Source organism: Ptychodera flava, chromosome 16 (genome assembly GCF_041260155.1).
Source record: "Ptychodera flava strain L36383 chromosome 16, AS_Pfla_20210202, whole genome shotgun sequence".
NCBI classification, from domain to species: Eukaryota; Metazoa; Hemichordata; class Enteropneusta; family Ptychoderidae; genus Ptychodera; species Ptychodera flava.
In genome coordinates this window covers 7,703,254-7,723,950 of record NC_091943.1, presented here as the reverse complement: position 1 = coordinate 7,723,950, position 20,697 = coordinate 7,703,254, and the positions used below count along the sequence as shown (strand labels likewise).

The following is a 20,697-nucleotide window of genomic DNA, read 5'->3' as shown; positions in this document are numbered from 1 at the left end:
ATATCCATGCAACTCTCTTTTTTGGATATTTTGTCCATGAATTAAGAAGTATACATCATAATTTAACTGGATTATCTCAAGGTAAATTTGTCAATTTCTTGTTATCTCTGAGATATTAACAGGTAATCAATTTAAAAAGTTACACAAAATAGGTACAATAGAAAGCATTTTGTAAAACCAAATATTTCTTGAAGCTGACACGCATGAAGAATGTACTGTATTTGACAATAGAGAAAAGTATTGCTCCTTGGCCTGTGTTTGTAAGAGAGAACACATGTATGAAGGCAGCAGGTGGATATCTAATTTCATTTCATATGAGCCACTAAGTTTACCAAATATTTTTTTTATTCTGCTGAATGTCTATGTAACTGCATGTACCTAATAGTATGCAAGATGAAACAGAAGTACTCAATAATTTTGACTCCGACCAAGAAAACGTTTGAAAAGGTAACGGTGGCAATCCAACGGAACGGTTCTTTCATCCTTGCGATACATTCACTGATACAACAATGTTCACAGCAAATATTAAAATACATGTCCTATACCGGCATGTGTACTATTGCATGTTCCACCCCGTGAAACAGACAAAAGTCTACCTTCATCAATGAAATGTACAGTTTATGCTTTGTTGACCATGTTGCCATTTCAATTAACACATTGTACTTTCTATCAATTCACTATGGTTTGAAAGAATGCGGTCAATAAAATTAAACATGGTGCCCTCCAAAATACTGAGATGGTGCCCTCCAAAATACTGAGACTTTTTATGTCATTTTTCAGCTTTGATGTCAATACAATGCACATCTTGTAAGTGAAAGACTGTAGTGTCACATACTGGAAATGGAATTGATGCACCCACACTGTATATCAATCAGTGCATGTCTGTTTCAAACTCAGATTTTAAAGCACAGATATAGACACAGTATGACTACAGATGGACTTTCTGAACATGTACAACTAAGAAACAGTCACAATTTGACTCTGTTTGTTTTGGTTGGAACTCCATACTTCGTTGGATGTGATTAATTTGACAACAATTTTGAATGGACCTGCACTGTTCTAAATTTGTATGCTCATAGATTAACTATTCACTGGTTATTTACACAGAGGCTGTTTGACCCTATTGTTTGTCCCTCAAATCGGTGTCCATGACCAACGCTTTGGTGTTTATATTGTAGCAATGCCTGATAAATTGACAGTTTGACCCAGACCTGCTTTATCCCGTGATTCCGGTGTCCCTGTCAGCTCCGGGTCTTATCCGGCGATTCAGCATAGTTCCGGAGTAAAACAATGTGATGACATGGCCAGAAATCCAAAACTACTGGGAAACTAAAAGATAGAGTTACACTGCAATTCATGTACATGTAATACAAACTAGGCTCTCTTTGCTAGTTCAAACCCTACTCTCCTCCACTCAAAACCTTCATTTACCCTGCCAGCATGCATAAACTCTTGAACTCACTTGAATTGCATCCTTTTGTATCAATATCATCAAATCAAAAAAACATTCATTATTTTGAACAGAGTTTAAAGTTTGTTGAAATGAAAGTCTCCATATTGTGCCAAGAATGTCTAAAAACTGTCCAAATTCAGACTACACTAATTGTATTTTAATACGAGCGTTGAAAGAGATGACAAAATCATGCAGACCCTTTGAATCTGAAAGTTTATCAGAATGCAGGATGGTGTCAGTAAATTCCATGTATCGGGAGAGACTCTCAAACTTTTACAATTCTCTTCTGATGTACCACATGTGGGGGTTCATTTTAAAGCTCTTGGTGAAAGAAAACTTTTTACCGGCTTAGTTTTTCGAAATTCGAAAATTTGTATTTTTCTCCATAGAGTTAACACAGGGATGGCGGCCATTTTGAATTTCTAATAACGGTAAATCTTGGATAATTTGTTTCTCTAGTACCAAAATTTGCACGGTGACCCCCTATCTTTATTCTTGATTTGGAAAGAGAATGATTGAAAGATTCCTTGAGGAAAGTTAGAGCAAAAGTTTAAGTCTTTCACTTTCGAGGTGCATACTACCTTAAAGCAAAATTGCAATAAGGAAAAAAAGAATGCCTATAAATAAGATTCTTGAATGCACAATTTGATATTGTTTCTAAAAAGACAACATCTTTCATTTCTATGGTATGGTACATGTGGTTCATGTTTCATAAATGAATGCCCTGGGCTCTCATAGATTTATGAATAATATGTACACACAAAATATCAGATCTCCATAAGGGTGAGTGTATTAAACCATGTTTAGGAAATTTCCAAACTGCTTTCTCTTCAGCTCAATTATCAAAAGTACACAGAATTATGTTTTCATGATATCATGACTTTAAGGCAAATCAACAAACACTCTTGTTCGCATATGAAATTTTGAGACTATTATTCAAAAGAAGCAATTTTTTTGTACAAAGATCTCTGATGCATATCAAGTGCCGTGGGAAGAACGCACAACTGTTTTTTGCCATCTGTCATATTTGACTACAGCCAGACAAGTAAAGCCAAACTGTGCGTAAAGGTGAAAGGTCAAACATATGCCACATTCTTGAACACAAAATATCTTTGCACAGATGTCAATCTCTCATCCAGCTATGTCTATGAATTTATCACTTTTGAAGACACTGTAACATGATCAAAAGTAAATATTGATTCTTATGTGTTGATAAAAGAATTTTCAAAAGTCGGTAATCCTTCGTCATCATGGTCTCTATGTCTTGAAAAATTCCCACTGAGACAAAAAGAAATTTAGCTACATAAAAATTGAAATGTAGGTATAAAATTTAAATGTATATATTCATAGTGAAGATACTCTCCGAAGACATAAAAGTCACACTGGATGTTTTTAAATCACATTTGAAAATATATTATTCTAAAGTATAATACTATCATTATGAAAATCCCTGAATAAACAATGGTATGATAGCACAAAAATTTATGGTACAATTCACTATGTGTACGCATTATCAAGGATGTGATTTTTCCAACTGTGGTTGTTATCAAAACACACCGACACCCTCATTGATCGGTTGTTTATCATACATACTCAATGTGCAGTAAGGACGGACTGTAGTTCCGAGGGATCATTGTAATGGTGAAATCTCTTTGTACTTAAGGTTCAGGGCTTGGCATCAAAAGATAACATACGGGCACATCCTTTTATGCTCTTTTCAAGGCACTCTTTTATCCTGAATTGTACAACATCCAAAATCCTCTGACCCTGAAGAGCATTGACGGACATGCACAGTCTTTTCTGACATTTTACACCATGGTATGGGTGTTTACACCCAGAGCTGCACGGGCAAATGTGCCACCCAGGTACAAACTACAGGCACACATCAAATTCTAACACTACAGCTAAACCATAAACATACCAGTAAAAGAATACCAGGGTTCTTTTGTATGTCAATACAAAGCAAGAATCGGTCTCACTGGAATGTATCATCCCTAGAGAAACATTACACGAAATTTCACAAATTGGACGTATTCATAGAGATGGATTCACACTACAATTTTCGCCGAGTACAATTGTAAAGAAAGACAAAATGTGCTTCATTTACATAATGTTATCATCAAATATTATAATATTATATACGGGTAATTGAAATTTTCATTAACAATTAAGAAAAGTCTTTTTGTGACTTTACTGGTATATTTCCCAGTCCTAGGAATAATATGGTAAACGATCACCAGTCAATGAAAGACAAAATCTATTATTTGCAATGAACCGTACACAATCAGGGTGACTTCACTTACTGGGAAGTGCCATCTTCGACAAAAAGACAAAACTGGAGTTTCATGCTGCAGGCCTTAATTAACTGAAATGTCTGTTACAAGTAATTGTCATTTTTCTGAGCAACAGCTCTGTAAGGTATCATTGCAGATACGTTCATTCGCAGTTTCAAATATGGTTATCACTGAATCATGCCTGTTTCACTTCTGTATGTTTTATTTGACCCTTATCCTGCTAAATTCATATTTCACCATCAGGTCAAGTTGGTTCAAACCAAACTGAGTAAGGCATAACATGTTCAGTACATTGCATTATGACAAAAGACTTTAACATTTGACAGCCCCTGAAAACACACTGTAAACATGATTTTTACTAACAAACCTGCTATATCATACATCATGTATGATACATGTTGGTGAAAATACATGTACATGTTTTGGCTCAATACAGTTTCATCAACTCAGCAGATGGGGAATTGATAAGCCTTGCGGTAGGATAAAGGGATAAACTCAGCTCATATTTCAAATACCTCAAAGTCCTCTTATTACTGACTTTGTATTGGAATAAACAAGATGATTCGCTGTACATTTTTGCTCAAACCGTTGCATGATAAAGATTTTTCCAATTTATTGTTTTAATGTACAGGGTGTAAAATACTCAGCTACATGTATACATATCACACTGCTTTACGGACAAACATGGCACATGCATTTTGACAGAACTTTCTATGCTAGTCTTTATGACTAAATTTTACTTTCAGGACAGGATAACCACTTTCTCCGTCATTTTATGCAGTGATTCCATTGAATAGGAAAATACTTCTTTCAAAGTATTTTTCTTTTCAGTGCCTTTGTCGTCAACATTTTTCATACTCATTAGAAAAGAATCTCTACTAGTAAAGTTGTTCATAGTCTGACTGCAGAATTTTTTAGATTTTCTATGAAATCTGTCTAGGTAGAAGGAAAATCTGATCTAAAGAAGTTGATAAATGGTAAGAAAATGTTTTCTCATAGAGTAATGTCTTTAACAAATGAATGTTTTGAAAAATATCTAAAATCAATATACATGTAGTATGATGTATTCAGATACTATATTCATCAAATCTGCAACCCAATATCATATTTCTGTTTCAGACATTCATTTTCCTGAGTAGCAGCTCCAATTAGCATAATAGTACAGCAGCCTTCATCAACAAGTAAAACCCCATCATGTACATGCACATGTAATCCTATCGAAAGGTGGATATGGCAGAGTTGAGTGCTTTGCCTCTATGCAGGGCATGCCGGCAACAAGTTGCCAGGACAACCAATATGTCCATCAACAAAAGAAAGTCTAACACTTTCATTGCATGTACCAGTGTTTTATGCAAATGTTCCTTTGGGAAACATTGTTTTTAAAACTTGATTGGTGCTGTTTGTTCAAACTACTCCAAAGTACAATGTCGCAAACAGGTAAAATCTGAAAGCTTAATGAACAGTGTAGTGGCTTCCTTTGGGTAGCAATAGGAATATAATTCATGGATGTGACCTGTTCATTGAAATATCCCCTTCCTGATAACACTGGTTCTTACATTTAATCTCATGTGAAGTTTATCACATTCTTCTTGTTGAATGTAGGTTAAAATGTATATACTGTATGTACCTTGCGAACTTTGACCTGATCAACTTTGCCCTTCGATCTGACTATAGGCAGTTTGTGTCTTATATAAAGCACATGCATTTGGAGAATTTTGTTCTTCTCTGAATCACTCTTACATGTAACTTTGCTTTGATCTCAATTTTATAAAATCAGAGTAGCTAGATCTGCATAAAGAGGAACATAGAGGAAGAGAGACCTGAAAAAATTGAGCAGTGTGTGATATCTGGTACACTATGAATAATCCTCTTGCCATGGTACAGACAAAATATGAAAGTGAAACAGTGCTTACATTAAATCATATCTTTGCCTTTTGTTATAGACAAAAACACATTCAGAACAGATTCAGGAACTCTAAAGTAAAAAAATCCTTTTCTGATTTAGAATTTATTTTGACTCACTAGGATGCTTATAAACAAATTAAGTTTTCAACTTCTTCCTTTTTAAGTTCAAATCAAAAAACATTTTTTTTTATAGAAATGACACTGAGAATGGCAGGCACTTTGAATTTCATGCACCAGACAATTTGACTCAGTCTGTACAGTAATACCTGCTTTTCACTCTTGTAAGTTACACAAGAAAATGGTTTTGAGGTTTTTGGCAAAGTATGAGACCAATGAAAAGCTTTCACATTTCTATTAATTATGCTGTGTTGTGTACTACTGAAGTTTGTCATCTATAAAACAGAAAAATGGGACATTACTACTCCAAATTTACAAATGCAGGACGCAAGATTTGTAGTTGCTTCAAAAAAATTCACAGCCACTTCCCGCAGGCCAAAGTCAATCATCCAGCCTGTACACTCTTTCATCGATATCTTGACATGGTCACTGCACCTTCTTAAACTTACCATACCTGTGAAGTGGGTCAAGAAATATCATTCACCCTTCTTGAATGTAGCACATACTTTTACAAGATTGACTGATAAATCTAGCAACACATTTTGCACCATTGGTTTGCAGGTTTACTTTGCAGCATACTCTAAATGCCAGGAGCATTTGGATCATTTTCCAATATAGACAGATACATTGCATACATATCTTAAATAATTAAAGTAGAACAGTTGGTTTTTGTACAGCTACTCAGTAACTCTGTGTTTCACAATGAATTTACTTTCAAGAACAGGTAAATAGTGGTATGTGAGCACACATTCACTATGCCATCCTGAAATTACATGTACATTTGAAGTAACTGATCTATACATTATGGCTAGTCTATAGCTGTCAGTTATGTATGAACTGTTTAGATAAATGAATCAGTCCTATATCAACAAAAGTACAAGGTGAACTTATTTTGACTCAAAGAGAACATTTTTTGGTCAGTGGCAAGGTAGTTTGGCTGAAACAGTACACTGATCACTGCATGAACAAATTCAACACTCTTGAAACCACAAGTAAATGTAGGATAGTTTATGAAACACTGCTAGTACACAATGTCACATGTACAAGGGGAGTAGTGAAAAACTTTTCCATTAACAAACACCTTTACTTGTATATAAGAATCTTGCAATGCTTTGATTAAATCTTGAAATGGTTCAATCAAATCTTGCAGTGAATTTTAATGTTTAAATGTGATCCTTTTTCCAGATATCTTAAAGAAATCACGTGTTACAGTGAAAGTCGTCACTACTACTGTACATGTGTGGAAACTCTCATGACATATACTTTGAAATTCATAAAAATAAACCCACTAGACAGAAGCACACTTGCAGGTAGAGGGCCTGACGACATGTAGTTCCTGTAATCCCAAATAAAATGCAAAATAGAAATTGTAGACGACAAGTTCACACACTTCTGTCGTGGGTTTTCAAATGATTACCCAAACAGTACCAGTATGAACACCATTGCTTGTCTGTCTTCATTTGCATAATGCTTGCCAATCTTCATTTGCATATTAAATTACATTAAACTGTACAGTCAGAATTTGTCACAGATTTTCCTTGTATTAAGCAGACTATTAACCTTCACATTAACTAATTACTAAGATTTATGGCAGCATCAATCAGAAATTTACTTTTATTCACTGAAAGATTTCCACTAATGAAGAAGATGGGCATAGCATGTTAATATCAGAGGGTAAATTGCCAAAGTCAATACCACCAATGAATTGCGTATATCACATTAGAAACTCAATTAACTATGACTACATCTTGGATACAGAGAACCATGATGTGTCCAAAGCCCTCAGGGCTGAAATATTTCATGCACACTAGAATTCCTGGTTTTGCCATCTTTGCTGCAAGCTGTCACAACAGCTTTACAGACAGATGATTCTGACGTGCATGTACCAAATCATACTGGACTGAAGCTACTTAGGTGACTGTATCAAATTTTCTCTTTTCAGGCTGGATGCCAATACACATCAATATTGCGCTTGATGTGGCCGAATTAAATTACATGAAATGCACATCAAAAATGACATTTTAACCTGTGTTAAGCTTCTACAACAAGAGCATATATGATGATTAAAATTACTAATATTGCAAAACTATGATGACATAGTGATTTGTGTTTAGGTAACCAAGTCCACAATTCACAGTTCTTTCCCTGGTAAGACTTCAATTCAAGAAAAATTATCAATTTTATCCATTTTAAAAGACAACTCTGACACTGATAGTACTACCAACTACAGAAATAGCATTCAGCATGGTGCAAATATGGAAAATAAACTGTAGTAAAACTATGCTCAAATCTGACTCAGAAGTTATGACCAATTTCATATTTTACAATCCATTTTGTGATTCTTTGGTCTAAAGTGAAGCAATTTGCCCAAGCAAACTTGTAAAAAATTGATGATTTTTCTGTCTCATTTTCTCAAAGAATTGTCTGGATTTAATCATCTCGATGAGAAATATGTAAATGAGTCAGACGACAATGTGGAACAGGAAGTAGTGCTAAATCAAATACTCAGAACTTAGTCAATCTCATCAGCGTGAATATTATTGGAACATCGCAATATTAATCAAGCATCCATTGTCATTCAGGAACTTAATTTCTGCAGATAAAATCAGGTTAAGTTTGGCCGATAGGGCTTTCTCTATTGTGGCATTACTCTTCATGGCATCTCTCTTTGTGTAGCCAAGGCAGAAAATTTTCTATACAGAAAGGATAAAATAAGTATTTCATCCCATAAGGGAAATCTGGGAAACCTGGAATTCTTTAAATAAAACTAATTTACCTGGTCCACACAAATGATAAATTACTAAACACACACACAAAAACACTTGTATATTTTTGAAAACAAAACATGCTATTTTAGATATCAAAATTCAGCTACAGATGCTTCAAAGCTACGCAGTTCTCAAGCAACTTTAACTCAATACTGAAAATATTTCATAGGGGATTCCGTGTCAAATTCGTTCCTGGAGGGAATACAAGATTGCTGTGAGTAAATCTGACAAAATCAGTCATTATGATTGACTTTCTCCCTCAAAATTAGATTATGATCTAATCCCATTAGATCCTTGCTTCTGGCTGGCCATTTTGAATTTGATATCTCTGGGGGAAGCAATCCCATTACAAATCCAATCTGATTAAAGCTATAAATGCAGGAGAGTAAATAAATTTTATCAACATCCTGATCTATTTAAAATCAGAGCAGTAAAATTTCCCATAACTTTGTTCAATCAAATCAGAACCAATCTTTGAGTCAGTTTGACCTACTTTTCTCTATGGAATCTATTTACATAATTATTTGTCTCTGTTCCTTTTAAGAAAGGTGCACAGAAAACAATTTTTCTACGTTCTTTGAAAAGAAATATCAAAGGTGATCATGAAATATGGGATTTTCATAAAATTTTCTTTTCCATAAATGACATATGACTTTTTAGCAATATCATGGTAGTTTTGCAGGGTAAATTAGAATCAAAATCACTATTCATCAGTAATACATTTTTACAATGTAGGAAAAGTCACATCAAATTTGTAGCACCTATTTATGACACAGCTAGGACTAACTTTCTGCATCAAACACCACTTTGATTGCACACGACAGCTGAAAATTTCAAAACTGGTGCACTGAACAGGTTTAAACGGAACTGGTGTCATAAATAGCCTGGTGAAAAATGTAGAGAATTCAGCTACCATGTTTTATCTTTTCTTCCAATTCCATATGCATCTCTCAAGGCTGGCTTGGTTATTTTGGGAACTTTCTGAACAGCTGACAGATAAACATGATAAAACATTGTTCAAATGTACACTCCAGTGATGCTTCTTGTCTTTGTTGTGAGTGAATTTGACAAGCAACCAAGCCATGCATCACAGATCACGTGATTGCGTAGTATAGACTGTCTGGACTGGGACCATGATAGAACAGCTGTTGACAACAGAAATTTATTCCACCTCACATTTTTCCTGGATTGCTTAAAATAAAGTCAAACATTGACAATATTTCATGCTTCAAAATACACTGTTGGAATAATTAGAGAAGTAAATGAATACAGACATTTAGGGTTTTAAATTTATTCAACAATCACAACATACCATGTAACATGATGTAGGAAGATAAATCTCTTTGTATTATCTGAGTAAAACAAGAAAAAAGTAAATTAATGCTTTTGGCAGTCCCATGAAAAATTAATACTTTGTCATACTGGGTTTTGGAGATACTATATGCAGATGTTAATTACAACCTTGGATGAATATAACGTTTCAGTTTTGAATGACATTAGCATTCAATTTGTTTTCAATTTAAATACAAAATCGACCACACTAGACCAGAGAAGGTACAAGTGAGAAGATGTTTGAAAAAAGCAACTAGACAAACCATGTATGTTGATAGGGCTGTGAATTGAAAATAATCCTAAAATATTAACAGAGAGACAAAATCAATACAATGGCCATATTTATTTCAATGAAGTACCACAGTAGCACTGTCAAACAGCTACAACCCACACGTGGAAGAGAACCCAATAGTATCCGATGCTAATTAAATTTTCATTAAAAATGACTGAGCTTTGTTCATCATCACTTCATGGTAAAATTTGTCATTTGTCAAACTGATGTGTCAATCCTGTGTAACCATATACACCAAGCTGCATGTATATTAATACTGTATATGTCCAGTCTCAGTGACAAGCCACTGAATTTCCCTTTGGAAATATCATTGGTATAATTTACATAACATTATCTGTCCCAACAACTTTCTCTATCAAAGAATCAGAACCGAAATATTTGAATGACGTGGCTGTTTCTGCATCGAAGGAAAAAAGCTGAAACTTTTGATAATATTTTCATTCCTCTGTTCATCTAGAAAACAAGAAAATTTGCTTGATCAAACCCTGATGGTATTTTGAAATCAAAAGCATTGCCGGTGCAAACACAATGTACATGTTGTATTGTGCACAAAATACAATATACCGGTACTGTTGACAGACATATTATAGTCCCGCCAATTACAGTCCTGGACGTACCTGTACAGGCTGTATGGACATGTTTGAATACAAGGCATTTCAACATGAATTTGGGAGTAGGTAGTATCAAACAACTACTTTTCAAACAGAACAAAAATAAAACAATTTGGTAAAAGCACCAAATGCACAGCTAATGGACCTTTGAATATAAATACAGTATTGAATCAATGTCATCATTATCATACCAGTCTGGTATAAGCTATTGTTTTAACATAAAACATGATTCATTTATACGTCTACCAAACAAGTTTGTAAGAGGAGTCAATACACAGCCCTTGAATACAGACAGACTGTCCAGACAGGTGACTTCATACACCCCCTGATATTACTCATTCATTGATTCACATCAGAAAAATTGAAACTGAGACCCAGGAATGGCTACTGGTGTTCAATTTAGATTGGTATCACTGGCTGATATCAGTATGGAGGCGTCAGACCATAGTGGAAACCACAACACCCATGGTGGAGATAGCCACAGAATTTCAACAAGGCAAGATTTACACCCACAGTGGAGATAGCCACAAAATTGTAACAAAGCAAGATTTGGAGGACCATGAAAAAACCTAGAACATTGACCAGGAATTCAACAAAGTCTTTACAGATATCAAATCACACTGGCATTCACGTTGACATGAATTCTCAAAGAAGTAGAAAAATCATCAAAATTTTTGAGACTGAATCTTGGCCCTGAATGATACCACCATAAGCTGGCAATACAATTCTGTACTCAGAAGTTTCCCACATGATTCTGACCTATTTTCTTTGTTATCTCCAAAATGAGTAAAATTCACATGATTACATGCTAGCATGCAGATATTTTTTGCATGGGTATAGTTGAATAACTGTATTTATCAAAATACCAGTAGTATAAATATTGACATATTGCTGTATTGTTAATAACTCCTACATGAAATGTTAAATATTTCCTTAATGATTGGGATCAGTGACAGTCAAAAGATATTTTAGTCTGAGAAATACATCAAACATCATGTTGATTTGAACTCTGAGAAAGGAAAGTCAACAGAGAGCAATGCATGGTTGTATGTCGCAACCTACCGTACTGTAGGTCAACTACACATTAACTTATACCAAGGTGAATTCAAGAACACAATTTTATTGCTGAGGATAATCTAGAAGTGAATGATTCACAACCGAAGAAGAAAAGAACTGGAAGGGAAAGTTCACAAAGACGATTAATCAAACATCTGTTTGCATACATAAGTGCCGGAAAAGTGTTCACCGCTTCTGGCATACGGGCAGTTCATAATGGCAGGTTCTTCCTGAGGGCATGGGGAATGACAAAAGAACGGAAAAATGGAAGTCAAATGGACAGGCTTACTCCAATCGTGCCCAGACTGGCATCATATCCTGACTGAAAGGAGGTACTGGGGTCAACAGTGTGATCACAAACTAGACAATTGACCTAAACCTTCTCTTTTCATTGCAAACAGGCTAATATCTGCAAACAGAATGTCAAAGACATATTGATTCATTTAATCTGTCAGAATGTGACCATTATCCTGGGAAATTGATTGAAATTGATAGACAATTAAGGAGGACAAAAAGGAAAAGATACAATAGGGTATATGGGTCACATTCTGGCAATGCAAATAATTTTTTTTTTCATTTTGAAATTTATATTCAGAGAGCACACAAGTTTCAAGATATGAAATTGATTTTTTTTGTTTGAGGCCATCTGTTTTCACACCAAGCAGTGCGTAGTCAATGTGATTTCTTTGTCTAGTTCAAACATGAATGGCAGTACTGAGACTGAAAATTTCCCTTTGCTGGAAATACAGAGATGCCCTAATTTCTGCTATGCCATTAAGGTGGTTGGAAAGGCTATTTTTGCACCAATTCTTTTCTCAGAGTTAATGTCAAGTTTCAAGTGTTAGAATCAAGATATTTAGTTCAAATTTTCAGGATAACTCCCTTAGTTAATATTTTCTCCAAAGAATATAGAAATTGTATATTTGCAGCCATGATTTTGAAATATGACACCAGTAAATATTAAAATTTAATTTTTCATATATTTTTTACACATTTGAATTTAATAATAATTGGATAGTATTAATATTACCAAATTAGTTATAAATATGTTGACACTATTTATTGTAAGATTTGTACGGCAGGATTTGTAAATAAAATTTGATTTTATGATTTTACATGGGTTTATATACCAAAAAATTATTAAAAATTCTTTCAAATTTCAAAATGTGATTTTTCAAAAAGTACTTCAAATACAGGAAAATTGTGCCGTACAAATCTTATCTGTAACCTTGTTAATAGGCTGTTAAAATTCCATGTCCATATCTCATTTCAAAGTTGGATTAATTTGGAATACAATTATGTAGGAAAAACTGTTATTCTGTCAAAAATGTTGAAAACAAGCCATATTTGCACCCATCTTTTGAAGTCATAGAGCAGTTTTTTGGGTTAATCTCACTTTTGACACCTCTTTGACACTCAAAGAATCTAAAAATGCATTTACAATAGCAGTCACTCACTCTGAATGCCAGCACGACCTTGTCAAACTTTCCTGAAAAACAGCAAATAATGACTTTCCCTTTTCAAACATTTTATTAAAAGCTAGGGGACCTCTACCATAGTTAATACACTAAGGACTCCCCAACTTCTTCTTATTTGGTCAGTTTTTCAGAAGTTTTAACAGGCTTTAACTCTGCAATGCCTTTGTGCCCAAATGTCTAGTTTTTTTTATTCCACAGAGAATGTTGACTACTTTTATATTTTAATAGTTTTGTTGAAATTTATAACTGACGCTCTAGCCTTTCCAACCACCTTAACTGGATCCAACTTGCATGTACACTAGAGTTGAAGGTCACGTGAGGCGACAACCCTACCAAGCATACAACAAAAATACATATAAACTAAAATAGAACAGAACACAGATATGGAAGAGTAATTCACATTCAAGAAAATCACTACATTAATGATCTTTGGAAAAGATTAAAGATACAAAGAGCAGATGGATGAAACATCTGAAAATGTAAATATACTAAAAAATATCAGACATTTAAAATATGCCAAAATATGTAACAGTCTACTTTTATAATAATGTACGGTCAATAAAACAACGTACGATAACTTCTTCAAGTTCTTGTCCATCAATTCAACTATTTCACATGATGAAGTTGTTTTGCCGTTTTACAATAACAATAAACACACGTACATGTACTTGTTTGCATAATAGTTTGGTTATAACTGTACTTTCCTGAGCATAGAACAATTATTCCTACACTAAATTACAATGTTAAAGAAGCCACTTTTTTGTAAATTGAAAACGATGGTACAGGCCAAGGTTTACATCTATCTGATGGGAAAACAGTAGCTACCAAGGAAATAATCCATTGCCACAAACTGTTGGCAGCACAAATATGAGATTGAAAGAGCAATCAAATTAACTTTTCTTTTAAATTTTAAATGTCTGTTTTATTTACTGTTCATTTTTACTCTTCCGTTTACACCTGCTGTACAATAAAGCTTTATGCTAGCTTTCACTACTCCGACATAACCACTATTTACTTTCACTACTTTGCGTGTAACCATTATTTACAAATGGAGTCTGTTATCAGTGGCCATGGAATCAGCGCATGGAAAACTTGTTGTGACTTGGACACATGAAGCTTTGGCCAAAGCAAATCAAAAGATATTGTTAACGTGATGAGAAAATTGTTCTGCCTTAGCAGGAGCACAAAAAGGTCCTGCCAAAAGTATGTAGCCGGAAATATTTGAGACAGTTACCAGGACAACAACTACAGCCACAGAGGGATAATGAGTACCATGGCTGTCACCACTCTGTCAATGCATGACTTACATCAACACATTTTGATCATAGTTCCTAGTGCTAAATGGAGTGAAACGAGAGAAAAGTGAGTCTTGAGAATTCCATTACCTTCTAGAATAACAATGTTACAAAACTTGACATTGCTTTACTTCTATATTTGCTAAAGAGTGCTGTCACAAAATGAAACTAGTTTCTAGTTTTTGTTTCAAACTCAAAACTAAGTATTTTGAGTTCAAGCGGAGAGGTAGAAATAAGAACTGATCAACATTCTAAACACTGGGTTACATGACTCAAGTTGACAGTTTGGTCTTGCCAGGACACCTCAGATTTACAACAGACTTTGAAAACATTACAATTCAGTAACAGAAATGATATATTCATCTGAAAAAATAAGAGAAAAGACTTTGGAGTAGATTCACTAATTTGATTCATTTTGCATTCCAAAATAGATAAATTACTGTAGCTTTGAGAAGCTTAGTGTGCTGTAAGAAACACACTGACATCAAAATTACCAATTTAATAAAAAAATATGTAATTAAACAATGTTGGCATATTTGGCTAAGAAAACCATTAGATGGCATTTCTTCAGGCTCACAATATCCTCATAAGAGAGAACACATTATGCCACAACACTGTGAATGCAACTTGTGAGCATTTTACTATCCATAGTCAAAACAGTTTGACCCAATTTTCAAGGGGCTACGGCGCTGCAGAAAGGTTCTTTTCACAGCTTTGGCTACAATTCTCTTTTAATACTGTTCCCTCAAAGTGTTCAGAGTCACAGTTCCATGCACACACATGCATGTAGCTGGATGTACAATTGTCTTCAAACGTAAATTATTTGTGTGATAAATTTTCCTGGTATACAGAGGTGTTGATCTATGTGTGAGACCAACCTAAAACATATAAATTTTCAACATAATAAACGATAAAATATGTATTGGGGTAAATACAGCATGACAGTAGCTTCTAATAAAACACAGAATGACCCTCATCCATGTCAATATCAAATAAAGAAAAAAAGTGGGTCAAACTCAGCAGTACAACTGGAATACAGTTAGTACAACTTGATTACATTTAACAGGAATACAGTTAAATGTAAAGGAACAATCAATGCTCTAATGAAACTCTTGAATTTTGCAACAATGTGTCAAAAATTTTAAATGCTCTGATATTGACATGACTGAAATGACACCAAAATTGTTCTGCCAAATTCAATTGACCAGAGTTTGAGTGTAAACCCTTTGAGCCATGCAAAGACAAATTTCACCTAAGTCAAGCTACAAGCAAGAAGAATACACCGGATTACGTGTCCTCTCGGTGAGTTCTACATGTCACTCTGTTTGGTGAGGACAATTGTGTACTAGAAAGTTGAAGGCCTTCTATTATGCAAAGCCACCTTTGATGTAATTTATGCTGTGTACAACACTGGTCAATTGAGTAGCTAACTACCTTGAGGTTAGGATTAAAGCAACTCGGGCAAAAGAAATCAAGAATCTACTCCAACAGTTACAATCCCTTGATGCACTGTCTAGTTCCACTGACAGTGTTGTCAATTTGCAACCTTACACTCTTACCACATCAGAGATTCCTGTAAAGTTTGGTAATTTGGGGGGAGGGAGGGGGGAGATGTTCATTTGGTGGTTCAAAGATGTTGCAAGCACTCGACCCCTATACTAGACTGGTTCAGTACTTGCACACTTTTGTATTTGCAAATCAACTGAATCAAAACCCTTTATATGAACACATGCAACACATATACAAATTTCAATTTAGGTACATCTTTTCACAGCAACCAGGCCATCAGGTAACTTGGTTTGAAACGGTTCATTACATGCACATAAACTGTTCAATTTTTCATGAGTATTTTCCAGTTCAATGCACACATCTTTTGTGAAAGCAACTATTATTTGAATTTTTCAACAAAAAATTAAGGTATTAATGTCATTGACTGTTAACATGGTGTATGAAATAACAGGTTATAGAGCAAAATAGACATTTTGGTTTTTAAAAAACCATCAAAACATATGCAAATTTATCTTCAACTTTCATATGAGCAGGCTTGTAATTATAGGGCAAGAAGAGATTTGATTGATTAACATAGATGTGATGATCAGTGTGAGGTACATTGGTATTATACCAAACAAAAAGCTATATATTGGTTGTTGGTATTGATAGCAAGCAACAGGCCAAACCTTGTTTGGGAATCTCCCTCATGTGTAAAGGCGCTCTATAATTTCAGAATATATATTTGGATTCTGGAAGGCAGCACACCTGAAAATCTGAGGGAAATGCCATGGATCCTGCAGAAAGCACTTTAAACATTTTATTTAAGACAATACATGTAGCTGTCTTACAATACAATGACAATCATTACCAAACCATATTTCACAAAGCATTGTAAAAATTACGCAGCATCAAATTACAGTATTCCAGCCCATAGTAATTTTTTGGCCAGACATAGCAGATGGCAGCGATACAAATTATTAAAATTTTAATCATTTTTGTGATATTGAATGCATACATAAATTAAAAGCAGTTTAAATGATGCACATATAATTTGTAATTAACCGATAACAGACTCAAAAAAAGATGAATTATAAATGAGGTAATAATATTGATGTTCATAGTGGTATATTATTTTTCTCTTTAATTTATCTGCCTTCCAACCGAAAAAAGCCGACCTTTGTTCACCGGTACAATGTGCAAAATGTCATACTTGTACATGATATTCTGAGATACTTTTACCACTACACTGTTTGCAAGGTTTCCAGAAGTAGTTAAAGATCTGCCGAGCAGTATGCTCAGAAGAGATCATATCCAGTGAAAGTGGCCTAGTATCAGATAGGAAAACTCCAATTCACATGCAAAACCAGTAATGTTCAATACATTTAAACCTTCAAAATTGTACGCCTATATTTAGACTCACAGGAGGCGGGCATTGCTAGCCAACGCTTTACTGTTGAGCTTATCCAGGTCATCATACTGTGTTTCTAATGATGCCAATTTGAGAAAATGGTCTCCTGACAACCATCGCTATGGTATTTCTGACATTTCACAAATACTGAACTTTGGACGCCTGACTGAAGGCAAGATGTCTAGGAACTGTTGCATTTAAGCACACTCCACAGAGAATTTGATCCAGGAGTACCCTTTCATGGTAGTTCTTGCTAATTGACTTCAGAGGGGGGCCAACACTGTTAAAGTGACTACCAAAGCTACATTTGTCTCCATTGATGTGGGAGTAGTATCCATGAATGGGTTTCAATATGCATGCTAACACCAAGCCACATGAATTGACTCCATTCCTTTTGACCACTGCATTCACACAGGATAACCCTTTGTGAGTTTGATTGCTAGAAACTAATCAACACAGTATGTGCAACTCCAAAGAAACAAAAACAGTGTATTTCCTGTGCGTTCATTAGCTGATCTCACAATATCAATAGCATATTACCCATTTCTAATACCATTGAATTTCCCCAAGATAAATGCATCCTTCATTAAATGTAATTTCTGTGATCTACGTAGAGCATTCTACGCTTGCAATTTGATACACTAGTGCACTCTACACTAACGTTATACCACTTTCCATCATAAACATGTCTATCTCCCTACTCTGCAGTTACTGAAAAGTCTGCCCTTGGCTATTTTTCTCTTTCAGTGATTTTATCAAAACAACTTAACTTCGATATTTTCAGATTGAATTCACTTAGAGTGTGCTGTCGTTTTTTTTTCTTATTTTGTAGCTTGTCATGAGAACGTCTCCTTTCCAACCATGGGTTTTTGCTTTACCTTTGTAGGAACCAGCACTACTCAAGGCAACCTCTGCCAAAAAAAGGGCAAGTTTATCAATAGATAATTCTAGCCGTTTACAACATAAGTTTCTGAAACATTCAACAATCTACCCATGACCTTGTCTTTGCACATTCGCGACCTTATTCCTTGAAGAGGAATATTTTCATGAAACTTAATCCTTTCCAAGAACCACAACGCTACAGATGTCAAGAGTTTAATTCGAACAATATTGCATACATTAAATTTGTAGACATACGAGAAACATCAGCACTACAAAAAAATTTGGAAGGCGTGCACTTGCTAAGCCTAGTTTTACCGTATGATTTTTTCATCTAGTTCCATTTCATTGCTAATAAATGTGAATGGAACCATGTGATGTTTTCACGAGGAAACTGTACCTCTTACAGTAGTGGTGGTACACGTGCTTATGCTGTACAGCCTGGTTGGTTTCACCTACCCCGATGAAACCACACGGATCCCTCACTCCACCAAACTGTGGATCTCGGGATCACATAACGAGTAAGGCATGCGTGGCATAGTTCACAAAAAATCACATTCTTTGCAGCGCCAGTCTGTTTGATTCTTTTTTCTTATTGCAATGCTAAAAATGTTAAAACGATTATTATAATACTATGACAACAATAATCTTGACCCATTCTGTTAATTCCGCCCAACAATTCGTCAACTACGACAACCTGCATAGCTGCAAGGCTGCATAAACACTGCAGGTATTGTCGCCGCTAACGATAATCGTACTTACCCGAATCCGTCGCATTGCAGCAACGATTTCAACCCTGCTACTGGGTCTGGGCACATCCAAAGTGCCAATGTACTGCAAGAAAACGGAGAGCAGGACAGTTGGAAAACTATATCGCTTGACAAGTTTACAAGAGGAGATTCGCGTGATTGGGGCCCAGACACTTCGCACCAAAACCACCTCGCCCCACACAACTTCGTTCCAAAACCATTTCGCACCAAAACCACCTCGTCCCAAGTATTACCTCGTCCAACGCCACTTCGCCCCAAGTACCACCTCGTACTGAAATTACTTCACTTAAGTATAGTTCCGTCAACTCGTCCTAAAACATCGATGCCACGATGTATCATAACGATGTTTTTACCTGCAACTTGGCTACCACGAACCATTTATTCTTCCATGAAACCATACGGTATATTAGAAAAAAGAAACACGCAAACTACTAAATGGTACATTTCAGGTGCCGTGCGTGGTATTGCACGATGCGATGTCATTTTCTCGAAATATGTACAATTTCAAGATTTCAGTCCTGGGATGGTAGAAAGGTGATTAAAACTTCACAGGCAGTGGTTGGTTATTTTCAGCTTTTAACGGTTAGCGATAAATTGAGGAGTGAAGTGGCAATGTTTTTGGGGCGCAATGGTTTTGGGCGACGTGATTTTTGGGGCGAAGAGGTTTTGGTACGAGGTTGTTTTGGTGCGAAGTGGTTTTGGTGCGAAATGGTATGGGACGAGATGGTATGGTGCGAAGTGGTTTTGGTGCGAAGTGTCTGGGAACCGCGTGATTCACCAACGTACTTAGAAACCGCAAGGGCTTCTTTTCAACAACTTGGGACTCTGCACCCCAACAACGGAACAATGTACACCGTGTTGGTCAATATTTCAGCAATATAACATCACAATTCTTTACCTGGTAAACAGATATGATCAATGCGATTACGTAGAGAATAATCTAACTTCATAGATCAACGTTACAACGGACGAGTAAACGTTAATCGCCGCTAGAACATAATCGTAAAGTTTTTACTAACCTTAGCTTGGAAGATCACTCCATGTTGAAAGGCTTCCTCGTTATGCAGTGGTATACGGGAGTCGTAAGTGTCTTCCACGAGATTATATCTGTTCTTCTTCGAAGGCATAGTGAACAAACCTTGTTCAAACAGCCGTGAACGTGATTTTTTCTGTTGCCCTCGCTGAAGCTAAATCAATGAGAGGCGAATACGGCTCAACGCCCTCGTCGCCAAAATGTGTGGGGCTTCGCGTAACAAGTTCTGTGCCCGTTTCAAATCAGTGGCACAATACTGCATGCAACAAGCGCAGCCAGCGCCGGTCACAACGAAAACTACGATCGAACCAAAGATTGTGCAAACTTTTTCAAACTCACAGGTGCAACTTCTCATGTAAATCAAGAATTAACGGTCTGATACGTTTGCAGGGCTTCTGTGCACATGTATCCTTCCTGTCGTTAACGATCGCCGGTATGGACAGCATGTAAATCCACTATGAAATCACCAACTTCTTTGAATATTTCAACATGATAACTTCCGCCCGCCTTGGTGT

General features: G+C 35.6%; 1 protein-coding gene across 1 annotated transcript in view; it reads right to left on the bottom strand.

Annotated features, from left to right (window-relative positions):
* LOC139152689 (carboxyl-terminal PDZ ligand of neuronal nitric oxide synthase protein-like) overlaps positions 1–20,695 on the bottom strand; it is a 60,290-nt gene extending 39,595 nt beyond the window's left edge. Inside the window, exons 1-2 of the mRNA XM_070725976.1 lie at positions 20,169–20,695; positions 19,142–19,213 (exon numbers count right to left, since the gene is read on the bottom strand). Coding sequence (XP_070582077.1) covers positions 19,142–19,213; positions 20,169–20,276 — 180 coding nt within the window. The 5' untranslated portion in view covers positions 20,277–20,695. The remainder of the gene's footprint in view (positions 1–19,141; positions 19,214–20,168) is intronic.
* Positions 20,696–20,697: the final 2 nt, after the last annotated feature.